The sequence below is a fragment of the Ranitomeya imitator genome, chromosome 1 (genome assembly GCF_032444005.1).
Source record: "Ranitomeya imitator isolate aRanImi1 chromosome 1, aRanImi1.pri, whole genome shotgun sequence".
NCBI classification, from domain to species: domain Eukaryota; kingdom Metazoa; phylum Chordata; class Amphibia; order Anura; family Dendrobatidae; genus Ranitomeya; species Ranitomeya imitator.
The window spans coordinates 443887565-443911874 of record NC_091282.1 but is presented as its reverse complement, the minus strand read 5'-3'; the positions used below and the strand labels follow the sequence as shown (position 1 = coordinate 443911874).

Below are 24310 nucleotides of genomic sequence, written 5' to 3'. Positions count from 1 at the left end.
AAGGAAATACTTCTATTATTAAAGAATGTAGTAGATACAAATGAAGGCTAAAATTGTTTTATTGTAAGCTAAGGATTGTGACATTCACTAAATGTATCTTCACTAAAAATGCTCACCTTAAATTGTCGAACCAATTTTGTAATTATTCCTAACAAAGGGATGGCAAGTAATGATGGGAACTAGGCTAATATGTTTAAATCTATCTAGCTGCTTTTAGCCGGCTGACCTATTACCTCTCCTTGGATGATGGAAAGTAAGTGAGCCTCTTGTTGTCAGGAGCAATGAGCTAATTATTTGCGTGATTTACTGTGGCGGTGGAGAATAAAGCCGCATTCCCGCTATTGTTTATATTGAAAATACATGTACGAGATAGGGTTGGATGAGAAATGAATCAATGGGCCATACTAGCATCCCGGACGTAATATTTCTTTCATTTAAAAGGATTTTTTTTGCTGTCTGTGGCTTATATCCTTGAAGGTGTTCCATGGAGAATCACAATTAACAGAATTTGGTATTGATGGTATAGAAATAATACATTCCAAGATAATCCACATTAAAATAAAAATCAAGTATTTATAAAATAAATAGTAAAATTATCCACATTAATTCAAAGCGGTCAATTTTCGATAGTGATGGATATACTTAGTAATTTGTTTCCGGTAATGTTTTGCAACTGTAGGGGGAAAAACCTATTTTGTGTTGACTCAAAGGAAAACAGTATAAAAAAGACCACTTATAATATATTGTGGTTGAGCTATGATATTAAATTAGGTTTTCAGCGCCACAGATTTTTATAAACTTCTGTGTTTAAATTACAAAAAAGGCCCAAAACATTATACTCCTTCCAATAAGCCAATGCCAACAGTGCCATGGCAGTGCCCAATGCCATCAGTCTCCTTGTTCCCCACAAAGGTGAATTTTTTTATTGGGTTATGCCTATCTCTGTCTTTCTTGGCCTAAATGGAATAACCGCTTCTAGGTCCAAAGGTGACGTTATGAATAAAGATACGAGTGTAGCTTCCCTAAGCTGTTTGCATAACCTCGTAGAAATAAACTGGTGTTACGTAGGCAGCATAGCACAACGAACGGCGCTGTTACATCATCTTGGGTGCTGTGCTACCAGCGTAGTTCACTTGCTATAGTGTTTCTGTGATTCTCATTAATTTCTCTGGGAGTTTGTCAAACGGTGTACCGTATCTATGCTTTGGCTGTTTTGTTAACCCTGCCTTTTGTTATACAGATCTAGAAACGGTTACTCTCATATTGAATATGGGAATAACCCAAGTAATATACTCTATTTTACTATTATAGTTCAATGAGGGGAGGTAAGGTTGTGGTTCAACTTCAAAGTATAACTTCATATAGCTGTTTTGTAAGATATCTGCATGGAGAATATTATGATTATGAAGCAGAATATTATGAAGCATTACTAAGCAGTGTAACTGTGAATCCAACACTGGGGGAGAATGAAAAATTACTAGACAGCAGCTCCATATCTGAATCTGTCACTGCCTGCGTCTGTTTTCAACAGTGTTCTCCTCATCTCTTTGTAGATTTTTATGGACAGCATATGACCTGATCCCTCAGTGATCTGCCTTTAAACACCATTTAAGTTAAAGTATATGTGCTGATGTCATTAAGAAAGCAACTAGTTCTTTCCCTAGCAGGGTTAAGGTAGATATAGTTATAGCTGTAAGCTTTTAACCAAAAACATGGTAGTGTTACATGCATCTACTGTAAATCTTTAGGAATATGTTCCTATTTGGAAAGCTATTGTACAAACTGTGGAGGGGAAAAAAGTTCATAGTGTTCGAAATAATGTATGATTTAAATATGTCTGGCTTTGTCGTGTGTAGAAATATTGTATCTGGTTGAAGCTGTATGTATGCACGCTAAATTTTATGTAGTACAAAGTGTTTGACATGTAGGTAGGTCCAAGAGTTAAGTGGTTAAAAATGACCATCTGTTCACTTGCACATCTTTCCTCAAGATATGTGATAAATGACATTCATAGTTGGAGTAAATAATGTTTATTAGCAAGTTATGTCATCGCCATCAAAGCCATTTCCAAATGGAGTAATGAGGACACATTATATTGCGTGATAATGATATAAGTGCTTTTATTCGTTTGCATTTGTTTTTATGTTTTTTTTTTTTCTCCTGATGTTTAATATTTCAATTTGTTTTTACTTTTGTGTTGATTGTTCTTTAAAAGCTACCCTCTTTAATCAGGGCTGGGTTGCTTTTTCTGAACAGAATAGTGTAATGCTACACTACTCTATCTGGTAAAGAAATAACAAATATATGCAGTATATTATTTTTTAGGCTGTATTATGTGTATGTAAATATATATATATATATATATACATACATATATATGTGTCTATGTAAGTATATACATACAGTGGGGCAAAAAAGTATTTAGTCAGTCAGCAATAGTGCAAGTTCCATCACTTAAAAAGATGAGAGGCGTCTGTAATTTACATCATAGGTAGACCTCAACTATGGGAGACAAACTGAGAAAAAAAAATCCAGAAAATCACATTGTCTGTTTTTTTAACATTTTATTTGCATATTATGGTGGAAAATAAGTATTTGGTCAGAAACAAACAATCAAGATTTCTGGCTCTCACAGACCTGTAACTTCTTCTTTAAGAGTCTCCTCTTTCCTCCACTCATTACCTGTAGTAATGGCACCTGTTTAAACTTGATATCAGTATAAAAAGACACCTGTGCACACCCTCAAACAGTCTGACTCCAAACTCCACTATGGTGAAGACCAAAGAGCTGTCAAAGGACACCAGAAACAAAATTGTAGCCCTGCACCAGGCTGGGAAGACTGAATCTGCAATAGCCAACCAGCTTGGAGTGAAGAAATCAACAGTGGGAGCAATAATTAGAAAATGGAAGACATACAAGACCACTGATAATCTCCCTCGATCTGGGGCTCCACGCAAAATCCCACCCCGTGGGGTCAGAATGATCACAAGAACGGTGAGCAAAAATCCCAGAACCATGCGGGGGGACCTAGTGAATGAACTGCAGAGAGCTGGGACCAATGTAACAAGGCCTACCATAAGTAACATACTACGCCACCATGGACTCAGATCCTGCAGTGCCAGACGTGTCCCACTGCTTAAGCCAGTACATGTCCGGGCCCGTCTGAAGTTTGCTAGAGAGCATTTGGATGATCCAGAGGAGTTTTGGGAGAATGTCCTATGATCTGATGAAACCAAACTGGAACTGTTTGGTAGAAACACAACTTGTCGTGTTTGGAGGAAAAAGAATACTGAGTTGCATCCATCAAACACCATACCTACTGTAAAGCATGGTGGTGGAAACATCATGCTTTGGGGATGTTTCTCTGCAAAGGGGCCAGGACGACTGATCCGGGTACATGAAAGAATGAATGGGGCCATGTATCGTGAGATTTTGAGTGCAAACCTCCTTCCATCAGCAAGGGCATTGAAGATGAAACGTGGCTGGGTCTTTCAACATGACAATGATCCAAAGCACACCGCCAGGGCAACGAAGGAGTGGCTTCGTAAGAAGCATTTCAAGGTCCTGGAGTGGCCTAGCCAGTCTCCAGATCTCAACCCTATAGAAAACCTTTGGAGGGAGTTGAAAGTCCGTGTTGCCAAGCGAAAAGCCAAAAATATCACTGCTCTAGAGGAGATCTGCATGGAGGAATGGGCCAACATACCAACAACAGTGTGTGGCAACCTTGTGAAGACTTACAGAAAACGTTTGACCTCTATCATTGCCAACAAAGGATATATTACAAAGTATTGAGATTAAATTTTGTTTCTGACCAAATACTTATTTTCCACCATAATATGCAAATAAAATGTTAAAAAAACAGACAATGTGATTTTCTGGATTTTTTTTTCTCAGTTTGTCTCCCATAGTTGAGGTCTACCTATGATGTAAATTACAGACGCCTCTCATCTTTTTAAGTGGTGGAACTTGCACTATTGCTGACTGACTAAATACTTTTTTGCCCCACTGTATGTGTATATATATATATATATATATATATATATACATATATATATATGGAACCGTACCTTGTTACACCCAATAAAGGTCAATTGGAGTGAATAAGGATCAGACTCAGCATAGATCCAGTTACAATGAAATGTGACTAGACCCTCTAGGAACCTTTGTATGTACTTAGTTTCTGTATTTGAGTTCATTACTTTTTAATAAGAGGTCAAAAGTCAGAAACATATCAGATGTCACATATCAGGTCCCTGCCACTTTCACGGACAGGTGATAATTTACACTACACATAGAAGCCCCTCCATTATTAAATACTCATATACTGGCATTCACATAAATAACATTATAATATGTTTATATTATCTATATAAAACTTTAGATCAGAGATCTAACAAATTCTGTAGACTTTGAAACCAGTTATCCCACTCCAGGAAACCGACCCAATTTTGTAATAACCAAGCAGTTATTAATATTGTCATAATAGAACACAACCCAAAAGTGTACCCACCAATGAGAAAATTTCAAGGGAATCAGTCAGTAGAATCAATGCTCCTAAGCTATCTATATGGGCTTGTAGGTCATAGGAAGCTGAAAAAAATGATACCTCGATATCTTCTGCCCGATGTTTTATTCCAGAGAAATCCACATTTCATCTACAATAAGCTCTAAGGTAGATCTACGTCCCACCCATAGATCTTACCAGCTATTTTACAAAGGAAGAAAAGCATAGATTTCTCTGGAATAAAACGTCGAATCGTAGATATCAAGGTATCATTTTGCTCAGCTTCCTATGACCTACATGCCCATATAGACGACTTAGGAGTGCTGACCCTACTGACCCTTTGAGATGCATTGACTAGGTGGCTCTCGGGAATGGTCTACGTTAGATTGTGACTTTTCTAAATGAAAGTTAATAGCATAAGGGTTTTATAAGAAGCTTCCAGCTACAATGGGTATACTCCGTGATTCAAGCATTGTAAGTATATGAAGTATTTCCTTTGCCTTGTTTGTAGAATTGTTATTGTTCTTTTAGTAGACTTTTGTGTGACACTGTTAGTGACTCCTCTCCCATACAACTCTGGCACTTTTAGATGCGGCTGAAAAACAATCTAGATGAAGTTACAGCAGCAGGAACATGCCAAGACCATGACATTGAGACACACAGAAACTGGATGCAGCATGGAGGTGACATGTTCATTTTGAGGAAGGGGTTGGAAGGATGTGAAGTGGGGAGTAAGTGGTTTGCTGGTTATATTCTACAATTCTTATTTTTTTTAGGCTCCTACTGCAAAGCTATGGAAATACGATTACCGTAGATAGTTGTCTATCAGGGTGGATGTCTAGACTTCAGATTATTGTAGTTATTTATAAGGTGCATATTTTATATCTATTATTTCCATAAGTAATATTTTACATTCATTTACCTAAGCAAGAGTTACAACATGAGTCTCACACACTACATATATAATTGCCTATAAGTAGATGTAGTGAGAGGCTCTGAAACCTTTCTTATCTTTCTAACCGTTGCCATATGCTGCTATAAATTGGATATGCAATAGACCGTAATTAAATGTTAATACCTGGTGGTTTTACATAATACGGAGCAAAAGTCAATTATGAAGGCAATCTATATACAAAGCATACAAGTACAATCCATACTCTTGACTCTCATAACTCGGAAAACTTCATAAGTTTACAAAGCTATGCCATTTTACGTTGCTTACTAGTGTTATATTCATTCCCTCACCATCGGTAATTAAAGGGGCATATTGGTTTCTGCAATTAAAGTGCTTTCTTTGTATATTGAAAAGTTGTACAACCTTGCAGTCATTCAATAGGAGCATACAAGGTTAATGTCCAGTGGATACAAACCTGTCCTCGGCGTTATTCAAAGTCCTATATAACCTTCACTTGGTGAAGCAAGAACAAACCATAGAACAGTTTTCTGCAGATGTAGTGACAATACATAGGGAAAATACTCATTAGAATGACAATGAGCACTAATGGTGTGATATAAGTCATATAAGGTTTTTATTATTCTCCACCTTCTGCCCACAGTATCTGTTTGCCTCCTCGAAGTACATTTCCTACAATTTAAGAAGAGAGAATGGCTTCATACAGTAGTGCTTAGATTGAATAATCCCCTCACAACACATTAGCTTGGGCTTGTCTGTGTCAATATGTATGTGATTGTGACTGGGATCAGGTCTATTGAAGACCATCCATGTGCAGAAGAAAGAAGGAAAGGCCCTACACACATTAGACTAATGTACAGTAGGTCGAACCTGCCGATATCGACAGGTTTGACCGACAATTTAATGAGTATGGCATTCCTAATCATCAAGTAAAACATTCATGTAAGCATGCCTTCGATCAGCTGAAGAACTAGCAAAACGCTCATTGTTGGCTTATTGGATCATTGATCTGGGCCTTCAAAAAGGGGTATTCCCATCTCCAAATCCTATCCCAATATGTAGAAAGTGTAATAATAATAATAATATTAGCAGATATCTCCAATTACAATTATAATATAGTTCTTCTGATTCGCTATGTTGCTTACCCCATGTGCAGGGTATTGCAGTTACTTAGGTATCCATGGTTACAACCACTAACAACTACCTCTCACTATATGAGAGTTGTCTGGCCTTAGGCTACAAGTCTGCAGTCACTCAATATGACTGCAGACTTGTGAATCCACACAGCGCGTGCACTGCATGCTATGAGGATCCTCCGGTGCCAGTGCAGGGAATGGGCGTCGATGTGACCGCAAGCATGCAATTTAGGTACTTTCAGCCAAATTCCTATTAGACATATCTGGCCTCGCTTAATACACTTGCATTGAGCAAGGCTGCGCACGTCTAGTTGGCAAGGTACCACATGTATACAAATTGCATACTAGCGGTCACCCGCCTGCTGCTCCCAGCATCGGAGAATCCTCACAGTGCTGATTTGCAAGTCTGCAGTCACATAGAGTGACTGAAGACTTGTAGCCTAGGGCAAGATACCCCTTTAAATATGAATCAGGTAAACAAATAAATGAGTTGAGCAGAAAGATTTGTAGGAACAATGGTACAGGAGACACATCGGTAGTCTATGGCCACCAGACCATAGCCCTGCAAACCTCCTCCTACCTGCCAACATCCCAGGACATCTTCTGATTAGTAGGCCTGGCGTGACGCCATACCACAACGATTATGTCATGCTTGGCCTACTAATCAGGAAAGGTACTGTGGATGCTGGCAGATAGGAGAAGGTGCTGACGGCTACGGACTGCCAACGTGCCTGCAGTACCGGGGTCCTGTGAATTTTTTTCTCATTCAGTTGGTATTCCGCAGAATTTGAGTCTCTCGTTTATTTCGCTATATCACTTGCCGACTTTAATATACAGTATACAGGGCAGCGCAGAATTAGTTTACATTCACTAATGGTTGATTATGTAGTAGACGTAAAACACTCAATAACCCAAGAACATGGTACACATGGTAATGTATATTATTAGAACCAACTTTAATCTCTCCTGTACATCTGAAAATTTCATTCCTGTTTTTTGAGTCTTCTTTTCATGCCTCACACTCTATAGTTAATACACCACTATTTATAATAATTGGCATCAACCGCACATGCTAATGAAATGTATATTTAAGATTTTTTGCAGAAAATATTTTTTATTTCAAAAGAAAAATGATCTATGTATTTTTTTATTTTATTTGCATAATCTGAAGGAAACTGAGTTTCCATGGCAATGATTTCAATAACATAAGTAAAAGCAAAGATTGAAATATTTTCAACATCTCATATATAGTAAAATGAGTCCCTCCTCCCTTGGAGGAAACACTCTAAGAGCATGGGCACACAATATTTTTTTCAGCAGACAAATGAAGGACAAGTTTTTCAACAGGAAGGTGGTTCAGGACACGTTATTTTTCGTTAGTATTTTTAAAATCCTGAAGCCTTTTTTTATCCTTTTTTGGTAGTTTCCTGAATGCTTTTGTAACGTTTACGACCATTTACAGTTTATTTTAGCTTTTTCTCTGCATGTTTGTGGAGACTTTTTACTGGCATTTTCCAGATTTTTTTTTATCTTTATGCCACAATGAAGAAACCGCTAACAAATTTTGAAGCAAAATCTTTGTCAAAATACTCAAAAAGATGCCGGGTATATTTTGTAGCCTTTAGAGACTAGCAAATTTGTTTGGGTGGCAGCATTATGGGTTGTTTTGCTGCAGGAGGGACTGGTGCACTTCACAAAATAGATGTCATCATGAGAAAAGAATGGCAATACTGAAGCAACATCTCAAGACATCAGCTAGGAAGTTAAAGCTTGGGCGGAAATGGGTCTTCCAAATGGACAATGACCCGAAATATACTGCCAAAATGGTAACAAAGTGGCTTAAGAATAACAAAAACGATGTTTTGGAGTGGCCATCAGAAAACCCTGCTTGCAATCCTACTGAAAATGTATGGGCATAGCTGAAAAGGCCGGTGCGAGCAAGGCAACCTACAAACCTGGATCAGTTACACCAGTTTTGTCAGGAGGAATGGGCCCAAATTTCAACCAAGTCTTGTGAGAAGCTTGTGGAAGGGTATCCCAAACATTTGACCCAAGTCATTCAGTTTAAGGGCAATGGTACCAAATGCTAATGAAATGTATGTAATTTTTTGACTTTGCAGTAAGTAATAAAAATGCCTTAAAACATTCTCTCTCTCATTATTCTGGCATTTGCCAAATATTAACAATTATGGCAATCCTAATGGACCTAAAATGGGAAAGGTTTATTCTGATTTCATGTCAGATATTGAAAAAAACATGCATATGTCTTTTTATATGGTGTATGTAAACCTCTAATTTCAACTAGATATATACAAATATATACAGTTGTGCTCAAAAGTTTACATACCTTGGCTGAATTTTTGCTTTCCTGGCCTTTTTTCAGAAAATATCAATGATAACACTCATGGTTAGTGGTTGGGTGAAGCCATTTATTGTCAAACTACTGTGTTTTCTCATAATGACAACCCAAAACATCCAAATGACCCTGATCAAAAGTTCATATACCCTGGTGATTCTGGCCCGATAACATGCACAGAAGTTGACACAAATGGGTTTGAATGGATACTAAAGGTAACATCCTCCCCTGTGACCTGTTTGCTTGTAATCAGCGTGTGTGCATAAAAGCTGAGTGACTTTCTGGGATCCAGACAGACTCTTGCATCTTTCATCTAGCCACTGACGTTTCTGGATTGTGAGTCATGGGGAAAAAAAGGCCAAGAAAGCAAAAATTCTACCGGGGTATGTTAACTTTTGAGCACAACTGTATACAGTGGGGAACATAAGTATTTGATACACTACCTATTTTGCAAGTTTTCCCACCTACAACATATGGAGAGATCTGTAATTTTTATCCTTCAACTGTGAGAGACTCAATCTAAAAATAAAAATCAGAAAATCATATAGTATGATTTTTACATAATTAATAGGCATTTACGTTTGTGGACTTTTTTTAAGATTTTGTCTCACACAGTTGAAGTATACCTATGACAAAACTTACAGACCTCTTCATTCTTTGTGGGTGGAAAAAGTTGCAAAATTGGCAGTGTATCAAATATCAATTTTCCCCATTGTATATATGCACATGTAGTTGATACTACAACACTAATACAATAGTATCACAACGATATTGCGCATTCAAATCCACAATTAACTGATAATATACCACCCACATTACCTAATCACATACACCCAATAAGCAGCCCACTCTGTTTAACTGTCTAAAGGTACCTTCACACTAAACGACGCTGCAGCGATACCGACCGATCCGGATCGCTGCAGCATCGCTGTTTGGTCGCTGGAGAGCTGTCACACAGACAGTTCTCCAGCGACCAACGATCCCGAGGTCCCCGGTAACCAGGGTAAACATCGGGTTACTAAGCGCAGGGCCGCGCTTAGTAACCCGATGTTTACCCTGGTTACCATCCTAAAAGTAAAAAAAAACAAACGCTTCATACTTACCTTCTGCTGTCTGTCCCCGGCGCTGTGCTTCTCTGCTCTGGCTGTGAGCACAGCGGCCGGAAAGCAGAGCGGTGACGTCACCGCTCTGCTTTCCGGCCGCTGTGCTCACAGTGAGTGCAGGAAAGCTGACGGCGAGGGGACAGACAGCCAAAGGTAAGTATGAAGCGTTTGTTTTTTTTTACTTTTAGGATGGTGACCAGGGTAAACATCGGGTTACTAAGCGCGGCCCTGCGCTTAGTTACCCGATGTTTACCCTGGTTACCGACATCGTTGGTCGCTGGAGAGCGGTCTGTGTGACAGCTCTCCAGCGACCAAACAGCGACGCTGCAGCGATCCGGATCGTTGTCGGTATCGCTGCAGCGTCGCTTAATGTGAAGGTACCTTAACACCAGCTCAGGGATCCCCATGTCTCTAAACTATAGATCAGTTTCTTAATACCAGATAGATTCATGAGTTTCCCAGCTTACTGTACGGTGAAACGTAACAGTATCCCACTTTATATCTCAAGAGATATTTCTAAATAAGATTAATTACACATGTCAGTCTTAATGAATGAGCACGCTGGAGTAATGCTCGTCATTCATTCAGAGGTGCACACTATTTCATGAATTAGTCTCATTGCTTAACTGGCGTATGTCTCCACTCAAAATGTACTCAAGTCACTGCGAGTGAAATGTACTCCAGCGACAAATTTTCAGGAGTAACTTTTCATGACTGTGTCGTGTGGGTGTAGGAGGCCATCCACGCTCCGTCTATATTTGCGTAGCATTTCAAAAACATTTTTATTACACCAGGTCCAATACCCCTCCACAGAGAGAGAGAATTTTAGTCTAGGAAGAGGTTTCACATGTACCCATTCAGATGGAGACATTTATTCTCAGCGAGGTAGGCAAGTGTAGGACCTGGTATAAGAGAGATGCCGTAAAGGGGCTACCAGGTACACATAAAATTGGCCATTTTTATGCGCTAAATGCTCTCATTTTTCATATTTCTAGTGCAGTAATGCAGTTCAAATTTCGTATTTCAAGTTTGCATGTTCTAGCGCTACAGTGTGCTGCCTTATTTATTTAACTATATACGAGTTGGCGACTCTAGGTTCAGCACCTGTTCACACACGCCGATTCAGCGATGTCAGCGGGAGAGCCAGCGACCAAAGAAAGTGCTGGCCCTCTAGCCCCGACCAACGACATCACAGCAGGATTCTGATCGCTGCTGCGTGTCAAACTGAACGATATCGCTAGCGAGGACGCTGCAACGTCACGGATCGCTAGCGATATCGTTTAGTGTGAAGGTACCTTAAAGGTACCTTCACACTGAGCAACTTTACAACGAGAACGACAATGATCCGTGACGTTGCAGCGTCCTGGATAGCGATCTCGTTGTGTTTGACACGCAGCAGCGATCAGGATCCCGCTGTGATATCGCTGGTTGGAGCTAGAAGTCCAGAACTTTATTTGGTCGTCAGGTCGGCGTGATTCGTCATATTTGACAGCAAAAGCAACGATGCCAGCAATGTTTTAACATGGAGCTAACAACCGGCGAGAACGATAAGTACGTCACTGGATCGCTCCTGCATCGTTCTGGTGTTTTTCCGTGTTTTTCCGTGTTTGACGTCTCCTAGCGACCTAAACAGCGACACTGCAGCGATCGGCTCGTTGTCTATATCGCTGCAGCATCGCTTAGTGTAACGGTACCTTAACTGTCCCTATATAAATCAAGGAGTTAATAACAATGCAGATATAAATATCACAAAAGACCACTCAACAACATCCAAAGAAATGCAGACGTCAGTTAAAGTCAGTGTTCATGACTCCACCATAAGAAAGAGACTTGTCAACAATGGCCTGAATGGCAGAGTTCCAAGATGAAAACCACTGCTGAGCAAAAAGAACTTAAAGGCTCATCTCAGTTTTGCCAGAAAACATCTTGATGATCCCCAAGACTTTTGGGAGAATACCCTGTGGACTGATGAGACAAAATTTGAACTTTTTGGAAGGTGTATGTCCCATTACATCTGGCTTAAAAGTAACACAGCATGTCAGAAAATGAACATCATATCAACAGTAAAATATGGTGCTGGTAGTATTATGGTCTGGGGCTGTTTTGCTGCTTCAGGATCTGGAAGATTTGCTGTGGTAAATGGAACCATGAATTCTGCTGTCTACCAAAAAATCCTGAAAAAAAATGTCCGACCATTTGTTTGCTACTGCAAGCTGAAGCGCTTTTGGGTTAAAACACACCAGCAAGTCCACCTCTGAATGGCTTAAGAAAAACAAAATTAAAACTGAAGTGGCCTAGTCAAAGTCCTGTCCTTAATCCTATTGAGATGCTGTGGCATGACCTTGAAACGGCGGTTCATGCTCGGAAACCCACCAATGTGGCTGAATTACAATAATTCTGAAGAGATGAGTGGGCCAATATTCCTCCAGAGTGTTGCAAAGGACTCATTGCCAGTTATCTCAAATGCTTGATTCCAGTTGTTGCTGCTAAGGGTGGCCCAACTAGTTATTAGATTTAGCGGGCAATCATTTTTTCACACAGGGCTTTGGATTTCTTTTGCCCTTAATATTAAAGACATTCATTTAAAAACTGCATTTTGTGTTTACTAGTGTTATCTGTGTCTAATATTTAAATTTATTTGCTGATCTGAAACATTTAAGTGTGGCAAACATGCAAAAGAATAGGAAATCAAGAAGAGGGCAAGCACTTTTTCACTCCATTGTATATATTATTATTATACATTTTTTATAGCATCATTTATTCCATGGCGCTTTACATGTGAAAAGGGGGCAAGTATAGACAAATACAATAAGCATGAGCAAAACAAGTCACTAACAGGTACAGAAGGAGAGAGGACCCTGCCCACGAGGGCTCACAGTCTACAGGGGATGGGTGAGGATACACTAGGAGAGGGTAGAGCTGGTCATGCTGCGGTTCAGTAGGTTGAGGATCACTGCAAGCTGTAAGCTTGTCGGAAGAGGTGAGTCTTCAGGTTCTTTTTGAAGGTTTCCGTCGTTGGCGAGAGTCTAATGTGTAGGTTTAGAGAGTTCCAGAGTATGGGGGTAGCACGGGAGAAGTCTTGGATGCGGTTGTGGGAAGAAGAGACAAGAGGGGAGTAGAGAAGGCGATCTTGTGAGGATCGAAGGTTGAGTGTAGGTAAGTACCGGGAGACCATGTCACAGATGTATGGAGGAGACAGTATATACACTACTCAAAAAAATAAAGGGAGCACTAAACCAACACATCCTGAATGCAATATTCCAGTTGTAAATCTTTATTCGTTACATAGTGGAATGTGTTGAGTACAATAAAACAAAAATGGTCTGGATTTGGAATGATACTCAAAATCAAGATGGAAAATCAAATTACAGGCTCATCCGACTTCAGTGGAAGTGCCTCAAGACAAGGAAACGATGCTCAGTAGTGTGTGGCCTCCACATGCCTGTATGACTTCCCTGCAATGCCAGAGCATGCTCCGGATAAGGCAGCAAATGGTCTCCTGAGGAATCTCCTCCCACACCTGGATTAAAGCATCAGTTAACTTCTGGACAGTCTGTGGTGCAACGTGGTGTTAGTAGATGGAACGAGACATGATGACCCAGATGTGTTTGGTTGGATTTAGGTCTGATGAATAGGCAGACCAGTACATAGCATCAGTGTCTTCATCATGCAGGAACTGTTGTCACACTTCAGCCACATGAGGGCTAGAATTGTTATGCATTAGAAGGAACCCAGGGCCCATGACACGTGCATCTAGTCTCACAATGGGTCTGAGGATCTCATCCCGATACCTAATCACAGTCAGAGTACCTCTGGCTAGCACATGGAAGGCTGTGCGGCCCTCCAAAGAAATGCCTCCCCACATCATTACTGACCCACTGGTGTCAGCTGATGAGACAACTGCTCCCATCATCTGACACCTGCTGCTAATAACAGCATGAGCAGGATCGGCGGATGGGAGTGTTTGTCAGCTGCTCCTGCACTGAAAATAAATTTAAAAAAAACACGGCATGGGTTCCCCTGTATTTTTGTTAACCAGCCAGGCAAAATAGCTGGGGGCTGCAACCCTCAGCTGTCAGCTTCAGGAAGGCTAGTTATGAAAAATAGAGGTCGCCATGTATTTTTTAAATATTGAAATAAATAATTTTAAAAAACGGCATGGGGTCCCCCCCTTTTTGACAATTAACCTTGCTAAAGCAGACAGCTGGGGGCCATGGATACTGCCTTCCCCCCAGCCTAAAAATAGCAGCCCGCAGCCTCCCAGAAAAGGCACATCTATTAGATGCACCAATTCTGGCTTCTTGCCCAGCTCTTCCCACTTGCCCTGTAGCGGTGGCAAGTGGGGTGATAGTTGGGAGGATTGATGTCACCTTTATATTGTCCAGTGACAGCAAGCCCAAGGCTACTAATGGAGTGGTGTCACTAAGACTCCCCAATACTAAGCCCATAATCACATTATGTGAAAACACAGACATTGAAAAAATGACACAGACTCCTTTAATAATCTCAATTAAACCATACTTACGACCTCTCCTAATTCCTCCAAAGCCCTCACTTTCCTGTAATAAACCAAAAATAGGAACCAACAAAATCCCTCACCTGTCAGTCATTCTGTCCCACGCCGTAATCCATGTCTGGGGAAAAAACAGTTTTCAACCTGGACGGTGCCAAGATGCGACCATCCAGGCTGAGAACCACTGGTGACTGAACTCAGCCTCAGTGACTGGTGGTGACATCATCAAGGTTACCTCCGATCACTGAGGCTCCGTTCCCAGCCGGGCTGAACTGTCGTGACTCGGTGACATCCCTGCTAGCACCAGGAGAAAAACTCTTGGGGAACCTTACTCCTTTTCACACAAAACACATATTACAGTTCCATTCCAAAATATTAATTTGGTTTGAATGTGTATAGACACTTAAAAGTGCTTTATCACTAACAAATTTAATTTTAACCCCTTCAAGACGCAGCATTTTTGTTGTTTTTGCGTTTTCGTTTTTCGCTGCCCTCTTTCCCAGAGTCATAATTTTTTTCTTTTTCTGTCAATATGGCCATGTGAGGGCTTATTTTTTGCGGCACGAGTTGTACTTTTGAACGACACCATTGGTTTTACCATGTCTTGTACTAGAAAACAGGAAAAAAATTCCAAGTGTGGTGAAATTGCAAAAAAAAGTGCAATCCCACACTTGTTTTTTGTTTGTCTTTTTTGCTAGGTTCACTAAATGCTAAAACTGACCTGCCATTTTGATTCTCCAGGTCATTACGAGTTCATAGACACGTAACATGTCTAGGTTATTTTTGATCTAAGTGGTGAAAAAAAATTCCAAACTTTGCTAAAAAAAGATTGCGCCATTTTCCGATACCCGTAGCATTTCCATTTTTCAGGATCTCGGGTCGGGTGCATGCTTATTTTTTGCGTGCTGAGATGACGTTTTTTATGATACCACTTTTGTGCAGATACGTTCTTTTGATCGCCCGTTATTGCATTATAATGCAATGTCGCTGCGACCAAAAAAATGTAATTCTGGTGTTTTGATTTTTTTTCTCGCTACGCCGTTTAGCGATCAGGTTAATCCTTCTTTTTTATTGATAGATCGGGCGATTCTGAACGCGCCGATACCAAATATGTGTATGTTTGGTTTTTTTTATTGTTTTATTTTGAATGGGGCGAAAGGGGGGTGATTTAAACTTTTATATATTTTTTATTTTTTTCATATTTTTTAAAACTTTTTTTTAAACTTTTGCCATGCTTCAATAGACTCCATGGGAGGCTAGAAGCTGGCACAACTGGAGCTGCTCAGCTACATAGGAGCGATCATCAGATCGCTCCTATGCAGCTGAATTACAGGCTTGCTATGAGCGCTGACCACAGGATGGCACTCACAGCAAGCCGGCATCAACATTCATAGAGGTCTCAAGGAGACCTCTGGTTATGCCGACGCATCGCTGACCCCCGATCACATGATGGCTGGAAGCGGTAGTTAAATTCAGCTGTCAGCATTTGACAGCGGCATTTAACAAGTTAATAGTGGTGGGTTGTTCGCGATTCCACCTGCCGCTATTGCGCGCACATGACACCTGTACAAAACAGCTGACATGTCGCAACTTTGATGTGGGCTCACCGCCGGAACCCACATCAAAGGGGGAGACACGAAATGCGCCGTATTAGTATGTGGCATGTCATGAAGTGGTTAAAGTTGATTTTAATCAATACATTTTAGTTTAATAAGAATTTCCATAATTGGATATGTTCAATTTTTTTCCTTGTGCTGAGACATTCTTATAAATAAGTTCCTTCTATGTGCTGTGTAATGGCTGTGTCTGACCATGCAGGAGCCTGGCCTAATCATACCACATCTCCAGGACAGGGGAGGAAACAAAATAGTATACAGATAGCAAAGCACAGGATCACAACTGATTCTTTCTATGAGATATAACATTTCCACGCCTGTTTTAAAACATGATTTACCTCAAAGAAAGAAATATTTGTGATCCCATTCTGTCCTGTCTGTATACTCTTTTTGCATGCTGCTCAGGAGATGTGGTATGATCAGACCATGTTCCTGCACGGTCAGACACAGCCATTACACAGTACACAGCAGGGGCACATTTATAAGATTGTCTCAGCACAGGAATATTTATTTTAAACACATCTAATTTTGGAACTTATTATTATTCAATGATCTATTGATTACATTAAACTTTATTAATGGGACAACCCCTTTATGCTAAAATAGCATGTATTCTACAAATCCATAAAGTATATGCAAATCATTGACCCATGTGTAATTGGAGTTAACTACCAGCTGTAAATGCATGAACACCTTCACATGAACACTCTTTCTGCGGACTGACCTGAGTAAGTCCATGTGTATAGTCAGTTCCGCACTTACACCTAAAGTGTCTAATTGCATACATATGGAATTTCAGTAGGCAGTAATTCCATAACTTTACATGAAATACAATGCTTACATATATTTATATAAAACATATATTGGATCCTGGGTAAAGGGCTGGATTTGTCTTATGTCCTTAACCCCTGTCTACGGCTGAGTTCACGATGCTCAGCCTGACCTCTGTGGAGTTGGGCAGCCAGTCTTTTGGTCCTCTTGCAAATCAGAAACAATATAAAATTTTGGAAAAAACGTGGTCCTGTTCTGCGCTGCTGAATCACTGAAGTCCAGACGTATTAATAATTGTGGTTTTTATTCAATGGGTTTCAGAGTTTCACAGAACTCCTTCATCAGGAAACACCACAAGAATGCATCAATACAAATATCAGAAGGCTTTAAATAGACAAACAGTTCAAACATCAGTGCAAAAAACTGCGCCAATATGGTCACCTGATGAGCAATTTTCAAATCAGAAACAGTGCAATATACAGCTCTGGCAAAAATTAAGAGACCACGGCAAAATGTTCAGTTTGTCCTATTTTTCTCTTTATAGGTATAATTTTGAGTAAAACTTGTTCATTTATTCTATAAACTTCTGACAACATGTCTCCGAATTACCAAGCAATACATTTTGTATTCTTTTTCTGAGAAGGAGAAATGGTCACAATTTAAAAAAAGCACAGTGCTTTCAGACCTCAAATAATACAAAGAAAACAAGTTCATAATCATTTAGAAACAACAATACTAATGTTTTAACTCAATAAGAGTTCAGAAATCAATATTTTGTGGAATAACCATGATTTTTAATCACAGCCTTCATGCGTCTTGGCATGCTTTCCATCAGTCTTTCACACTGCTTCTGGCGCAAAAATTTAAGCAGTTCTTCTTTGTTTGATGGCTTGTGACTATCCATCATCCTCTTGATTACATTCCAGATGTTTTCAATGGGGTTCAGGTCAGGAGATTGGGCTGCCCATGACAGGGTTTTGACGTGGTAGTCTCTTAATTTTTGCCAGAGCTGTATATGATTATGACCAGGAGGACAGTAACAGGAAAAGGTAGTTTTGGGGCTTTATTACAGGAGATCTTTCACCTCAGTGCTAAACCCAAGAGAGATCTTCTGGAGTCTCACAGGGGTATTTGGGAGAAGGTCAAGTATTCTCTCTGGAGTGATAGCTGTTCTTCCTTTAAGCTCTGCTACATCGATACCTAAAATGGGATTAACGGAAAAATATGGTCCCGTGAGTTTTCCCAGTGCAGTCAATCAACATGCACTCACATGCACTGATGTTTGAGTACCAAGTTCGTATTATCTTGGCACTGGATATCCTCCCTTATTTTATGCCTCCCAGTCCCATCAAGTTCACTTATTCTTTATGCTGTGCCTTCAGAATGACCTCCTGTTAACCTTTCCTGAAGTGCCAAGTAAGTTCCTATAGCATAGCTGATGCCTTGACTCTTCTGGATCCCACAAAATATATGCAAATTTTCTTTAGTCTGTTCCTAGTCAATTGCTTCTGTTCCCTATACCGTCACCCCCTCCAGTTTTTTATAATTCAAAAGAGTAACATACAACCCTCTCAGCTACTTATTTTCCTGTACATAGCTTCAAATTGACTACACAGAGACAAAGGCTCATCGTGTGTAATTGGCTTGAAGTATGTCAGGGCTTCTGGAGTAATGTCCCAGTGTCCCATTGTCAGTCTCATGAGTAAAGAAAGGTGTTCTTCCTTATCATGAAACTGACCATTCCTGGGTTCCGTTATCCCTGTTGCCACATACCATTAAGATGTGTAGTCAACCACAACCCGCTTGAACTTCAAGGCCTAGGTGCACAAGATATATATATCCACACCTCTCTACCTCTCTTAGTCCATAAATATCCTAGAAAAATGGCCAAACTGATCTATTTAGAAGGGTAACTCCCAAGATAATATGCAAATCCGAAAAAGGGGAAACACTCAATACTTAATAAAAATTTACAGAAAGTCTTTTTTAAAAATTCTAACGAACATGATAAAACATATAAAAATGGGGATGTGGTCAGAAAACATCCCATGACCCCAAGGTATATCAGAACATAGGTATCAGCAATATTGAACAGTATAGAAACTTATATATGTATAATAACCACACAAATAATATAGAGTGTCTAATTCATAAAATATAGCAAAAACTAGAAGGATATCAGGTATATAATTCAGTATTAAGTGTGAATCAAAGTCCTACACAGGCCTAAATAATAAGTGAATAAAGTGACAATTATTATCTCTAAAAGCATATAGGAAACTCAAAAAACACTCATATAATAAGAAATAGCCACTATCAGCGCTCTGAATGCACAGAACAGCACATCACTGGATCGTGTATCAATACTTTTCTGTAAATGTCCCAACTGATGAGTTCACAGACGATGACCACAGATATTCACAGAGCAAAACGTGAAAAAAGCTCAACAGAAGATTGTAGGTTTGACTCCTACCTGGCTCACTATTATGTTATAGGCGGGAAACATTTTCCCTCTAAAATATAGGGGGATTTTCTCCACCTCTATTGAGGTCTGATATGATGACACAGCATTTTATCTTAATTAACCAGAAGTCTATTTTCAGTAAGCCTTGAGGAATAGACTGTTATCTATATGTTGACTTTTGAACTTATGTTTTTCTGGTTGGTCAAGAAAACACAGACTTTTGGCATATAAGCCAATGCGGATTGATCTCATCACATCTTTCTCTTGACCTATGGATGCTGTGTTGAAGTACAGTTGTTAATTATAAAAAGAGGAGATGCGCCTGTGTAACATATATACATCCAAGACACCCAGAGATCCAAAGAAGCAGAGACTCTTTACAAGACAGCAGTGAAAACATCAAGGCTCCATCACGAGGGACACAGATTTGACATTCTACAGCATGCCAGCTTAGGGGACCAAGGCCCCAGCTGAAAGAATACAAATCTGCTCCATTAACAATCACTGAACCATGGATACGTTTGGGGTAGTCAGGAATGGGACCCACCGGTCACCTGGAAGCCAGGAATGGGACCCATCGGTCACCAGGTTCCATGGAGATGTTCTGAGAAACCAGGTTGTGACCCACTGGTTAACTGGCCTTGTACCTCAATGGACTGTCAGCTTCCTAAGCTTTTTGTTACCTCCTCTCTGTGTGTGTGTGCTACAGGTGGGGTAGTCGACCCCGGAAGATCTGAAGTCACATCTGCTCTTATCCCTGTGAGTCAGCGGAAGGGTGAGACTGTAATTTTGCATTATCTAAGGTATTTTGCTGAGACTGTACTATGTGATATTTGCCTTTTTGTGGTTCAATAAAGTATTGCCACATTGTTTTACCTTGATCCTGTGCTATCTAAGTACTATTAAACCCATGGAAAAAAGAGAGTGGGCTTTCGGTGGGATGTGCTCTGGTCTATGTGGTTTCAGCTGGCGGAGTAGAGCACTCGCTGACCACCATGTTTCCACATACAATATTAATTATTAATGTCAGCTTTGATTAGTAACAATTAATACACAACTTAGTGCTGCCTTAACGTTATCTGTTCCTTATACTATAGACTAGCTGAGACAAAACCATGTATCAATAAAGAATATATATTACACATAAGTCTACAGTCTATTACATACATGTATATTTATACCCAAGGTGGCTACCACACACATATAATTGTTACTACAACACTAATACAGTAATATCACAACAATATCACATTGTTAAGAATAGACCTGGGTTGGAGTAGTGGTATTGCAACCTCTAGGGGCTGCAGCGGCAGGTAGAGTATTCAGGGATAGCCAAGGAGTTGGTGCACAGGAGCAGCAATGTAGTTTAAAGGAGCAGCACATAGTGTAGTCAGGGATAGCCAGGAGTCGGTACACATCAGCAACAATGTAGTTTAAAGGAGCAGCACGTAGCATAGTCAGTGATAGCCAGGATTCGGTACACCGGAGCAGCAATATAGTTTTAGAATTAAGGAGCAGGTGAGTAGAAACTTGACTAGAAGCTGGTAACTCAATAATCTTGCAAAGAAGGAAGTGCAATGCCAGATTTAAATAGGGTGTTCAATCAGGGTGGAGCCAATCAGGAAGGGAATTATATCAGTTGGGGCATTATTCATGTGTAATATATTTGGGGTGATTTTATAAATATAGTGGGGGAAATAAGTATTTGATCCCTTGCTGATTTTGTAAGTTTGCCCTTTGACATAGACATAAACAGCCTATAATAGTAAGGGTAAGTTAATTTTAACATTGAGAGATAGAATATCAAAAATAAAATCCAGAAAATCACACTGTCTAAATTATATAAATGTATTTGCATTTTGCAGTGAGAAATAAGTATTTGATCCCATACCAACCATTAAGAGATCTGGCTCCTATAGACCAGTTAGATGTTGCTTATCAACTCGTTACCTGCATTAAAGGCAGCTGTCTTACATAGTCTGTCCACAGACTCAATCAGTCAGACTCTAACCTCTACAACATGGGCAAAACCAAAGAGCTTTATAAGGATGTCAGGGACAAGATCATAAACCTGCACAAAGCTGGTATGGATTACAAAACCATAAGCGAGATGCTGGGTGAGAAAGAGACAACTGCTGGTGCAATAGTAAGAAAATGAAAGAAATACAAAATGACTGTCAATGGACATCAATCTGGGGCTTCATGCAACATCTCACCTTGTGGGGTATCCTTGATCATGAGGAAGGTGAGAGATCAGCCTAAAACTACACGGGGGGAACTTGTTAATGATCTCAAGGCAGCTGGAACCACAGTCACCAAGAAAACCATAGGTGACACATTACACGTAAAGGTTTAAAATCCTGCAGTGCCCGCAAGGTCCCGCTGCTCAGAAGGCACATGTGCAGGCCTGTCTGAAGTTTGCCAATAAACACATGGATGATTCTGTGAGTGATTAGGAGAAGGTTCAGTGGTCATATGAGACAAAAATTGAGGTCTTTGGCATTAACTCAACTCGCCATGTTTGGAGGAAGAGAAATGCTGCCTATGACTCAAAGAACACCGTCCGCACTGTCAAGCATGGAGGTGGAAACATTTTGTTTTGGGGGTGTTTCTCTGCTAAGGGCACAGGACTACTTCACCACATCAATGAGAGAATGGATGGAGCCATGTACTGTAAAATCCTGAGTGACAACCTCCTTCCCTCCCCAGGACATAGTTGGGTCTTCCAGCAAGACAATGACCCAAAACATACAGCCAAGGCAACCAAGGAGTGGCTCAAAAAGAAGCACAGTAAGGTCATGGAGTGGCCTAGCCAGTCTCCAGACCTTAATCCCATAGAAAACTTATGGAGGGAGTTGAAGCTCCAAGTTGCCAAGCGACAGCCTCAAAATCTTAATGATTTAGAGATAATCTGCAAAGAGAAGTAGATCAAAATTCCTCCTGACATGTGCGAAAACCTCTTCATCAACTACAAAAACGTTTGACTGCTGTGCTTGTCAACAAGGGTTGGTATTATGTCTTGTTTGCCAGAGGGATCAAATACTTATTTCTCATTGCAAAATACAAATAGATTTATATAATTTATACAATGTGATTTTCTGGATTTTATTTTTGATATTCTATCTCTCAATGTTAAAATTAACCTACTCTTAAAATTACAGACTGTTCATGTCTTTGTCAGTGGGCCAACTTACAAAATCAGCAAGGGATCAAATAATTATTTCTCCCACTGTATATATATAAATAGATAGATAGATAGATAGATAGATAGATGCTTACATGTGCTAACATGCAATACATATATATTTCTATGTACACTTTGTGAACATTACATTATAGATAAAGAAAATATATTTTGCAAGCACTTTGTAAAATACTTCATGCAGTATCTTTACCACACCTGAATAATTGCCGCAGCCATCAAGCTGATCATATCACTTCCGTTGACATGTGGTTTGCCACACTAGCCCCATTGGCAACAAATTAGCAGCTGTCATCTGGCGTCCAAATGTTCCTATATTAACCCACGTAGTTTTATTGCTAGCATGGTCGTAAATAAAAAGCCGCAGATTAGCTCCTAAAGAATATGTGACATGAAGTGCAGTCACTTTATTAGCAAGGGAGCAGGCAGTCACATGTGTTTCTCATTAAGGCAAAGCCCTTCCATGGATGTATGCTTAATGCCAAATGGTTTGCCAACAATAGCCTTGGTATCCAGTGCTACACCGAGTTTCCATTTATATCACCACCTTTTTTTTATGGAAAGCTATAGAAAATTAGATAATGACACCCACTCTCCATGTCTGTGCTCTATTGAAAACTAAATTCCATAAACAGTAGGTTTAAGTAGAATATACAGTCATGGCCAAAAGTATTGACACCCCTGCAATTCTGTCAGATAATACTCTTTTTCTTCCTGAAAATGATTGCAATCACAAATTCTTTGGTATTATTATCTTCATTTAATTTGTCTTAAATGAAAAAACACAAAAGAGAATGAAGCAAAAAGCAAAACATTGATCATTTCACACAAAACTCCAAAAATGGGCCAGACAAAAGTATTGGCACCCTTGGCCTAATACTTGGTTGCACAACCTTTAGCCAAAATAACTGCGACCAACCGCTTCCAATAACCATCAATGAGTTTCTTACAATGCTCTGCTGGAATTTTAGACCATTCTTATTTGGCAAACTGCTCCAGGTCCCTGATATTTGAAGGGTGCCTTCTCCAAACTGCCATTTTTAGATCTCTCCACAGGTGTTTTATGGGATTCAGGTCTGGACTCATTGCTGGCCACCTTAGAAGTCTCCAGTGCTCTCTCTCAAATCATTTTCTAGTGCTTTTTGAAGTGTGTTTTGGGTCATTGTTCTGCTGGAAGACCCATGACCTCTGAGGGAGACCCAGCTTTCTCACAGTGGGCCCTACATTATGCTGCAAAATTTGTTGGTAGTCTTCAGACTTCATAATGCCATGCACACGGTCAAGCAGTCCAGTGCCAGAGGCAGCAAAGCAACCCCAAAACATCAGGGAACCTCTGCCATGTTTGACTGTAGGGACCGTGTTCTTTTCTTTCAATGCCTCTTTTTTTCTCCTGTAAACTCTATGTTGATGCCTTTGCCCAAAAAGCTCTACTTTTGTCTCATCTGACCAGAGAACATTCTTCCAAAACGTTTTAGGCTTTTTCAGGTAAGTTTTGGCAAACTCCAGCCTGGCTTTTTTATGTCTCGGGGTAAGAAGTGGGGTCTTCCTGGGTCTCCTACCATACAGTCCCTTTTCATTCAGACGCCGAAGGATAGTACGGGTTGACACTGTTGTACCCTCGGACTGCAGGGCAGCTTGAACTTGTTTGGATGTTAGTCTAGGTTGTTTATCCAACATCCGCACAATCTTGTGTTGAAATCTCTTGTCAATTTTTCTTTTCCAACCACATCTA

The 24310-nt window shown here is 40.0% G+C and overlaps 1 protein-coding gene across 8 annotated transcripts in view; it reads left to right on the top strand.

Moving 5' to 3' along the window:
* RFX3 (regulatory factor X3) overlaps positions 1-24310 on the top strand; it is a 436417-nt gene that overhangs the window by 98616 nt on the left and 313491 nt on the right. For 4 of the 8 annotated variants that reach the window (XM_069764159.1, XM_069764144.1, XM_069764108.1 and 1 more), the window contains exon 2: positions 5094-5235. The exons of 2 other annotated variants lie outside the window; for them this stretch is intronic. In XM_069764159.1, the coding sequence (XP_069620260.1) occupies positions 5094-5235 (142 nt within the window). The remainder of the gene's footprint in view (positions 1-5093; positions 5236-24310) is intronic. 2 more of the 8 variants (XM_069764135.1, XM_069764125.1) reach the window with 1 other exon arrangement.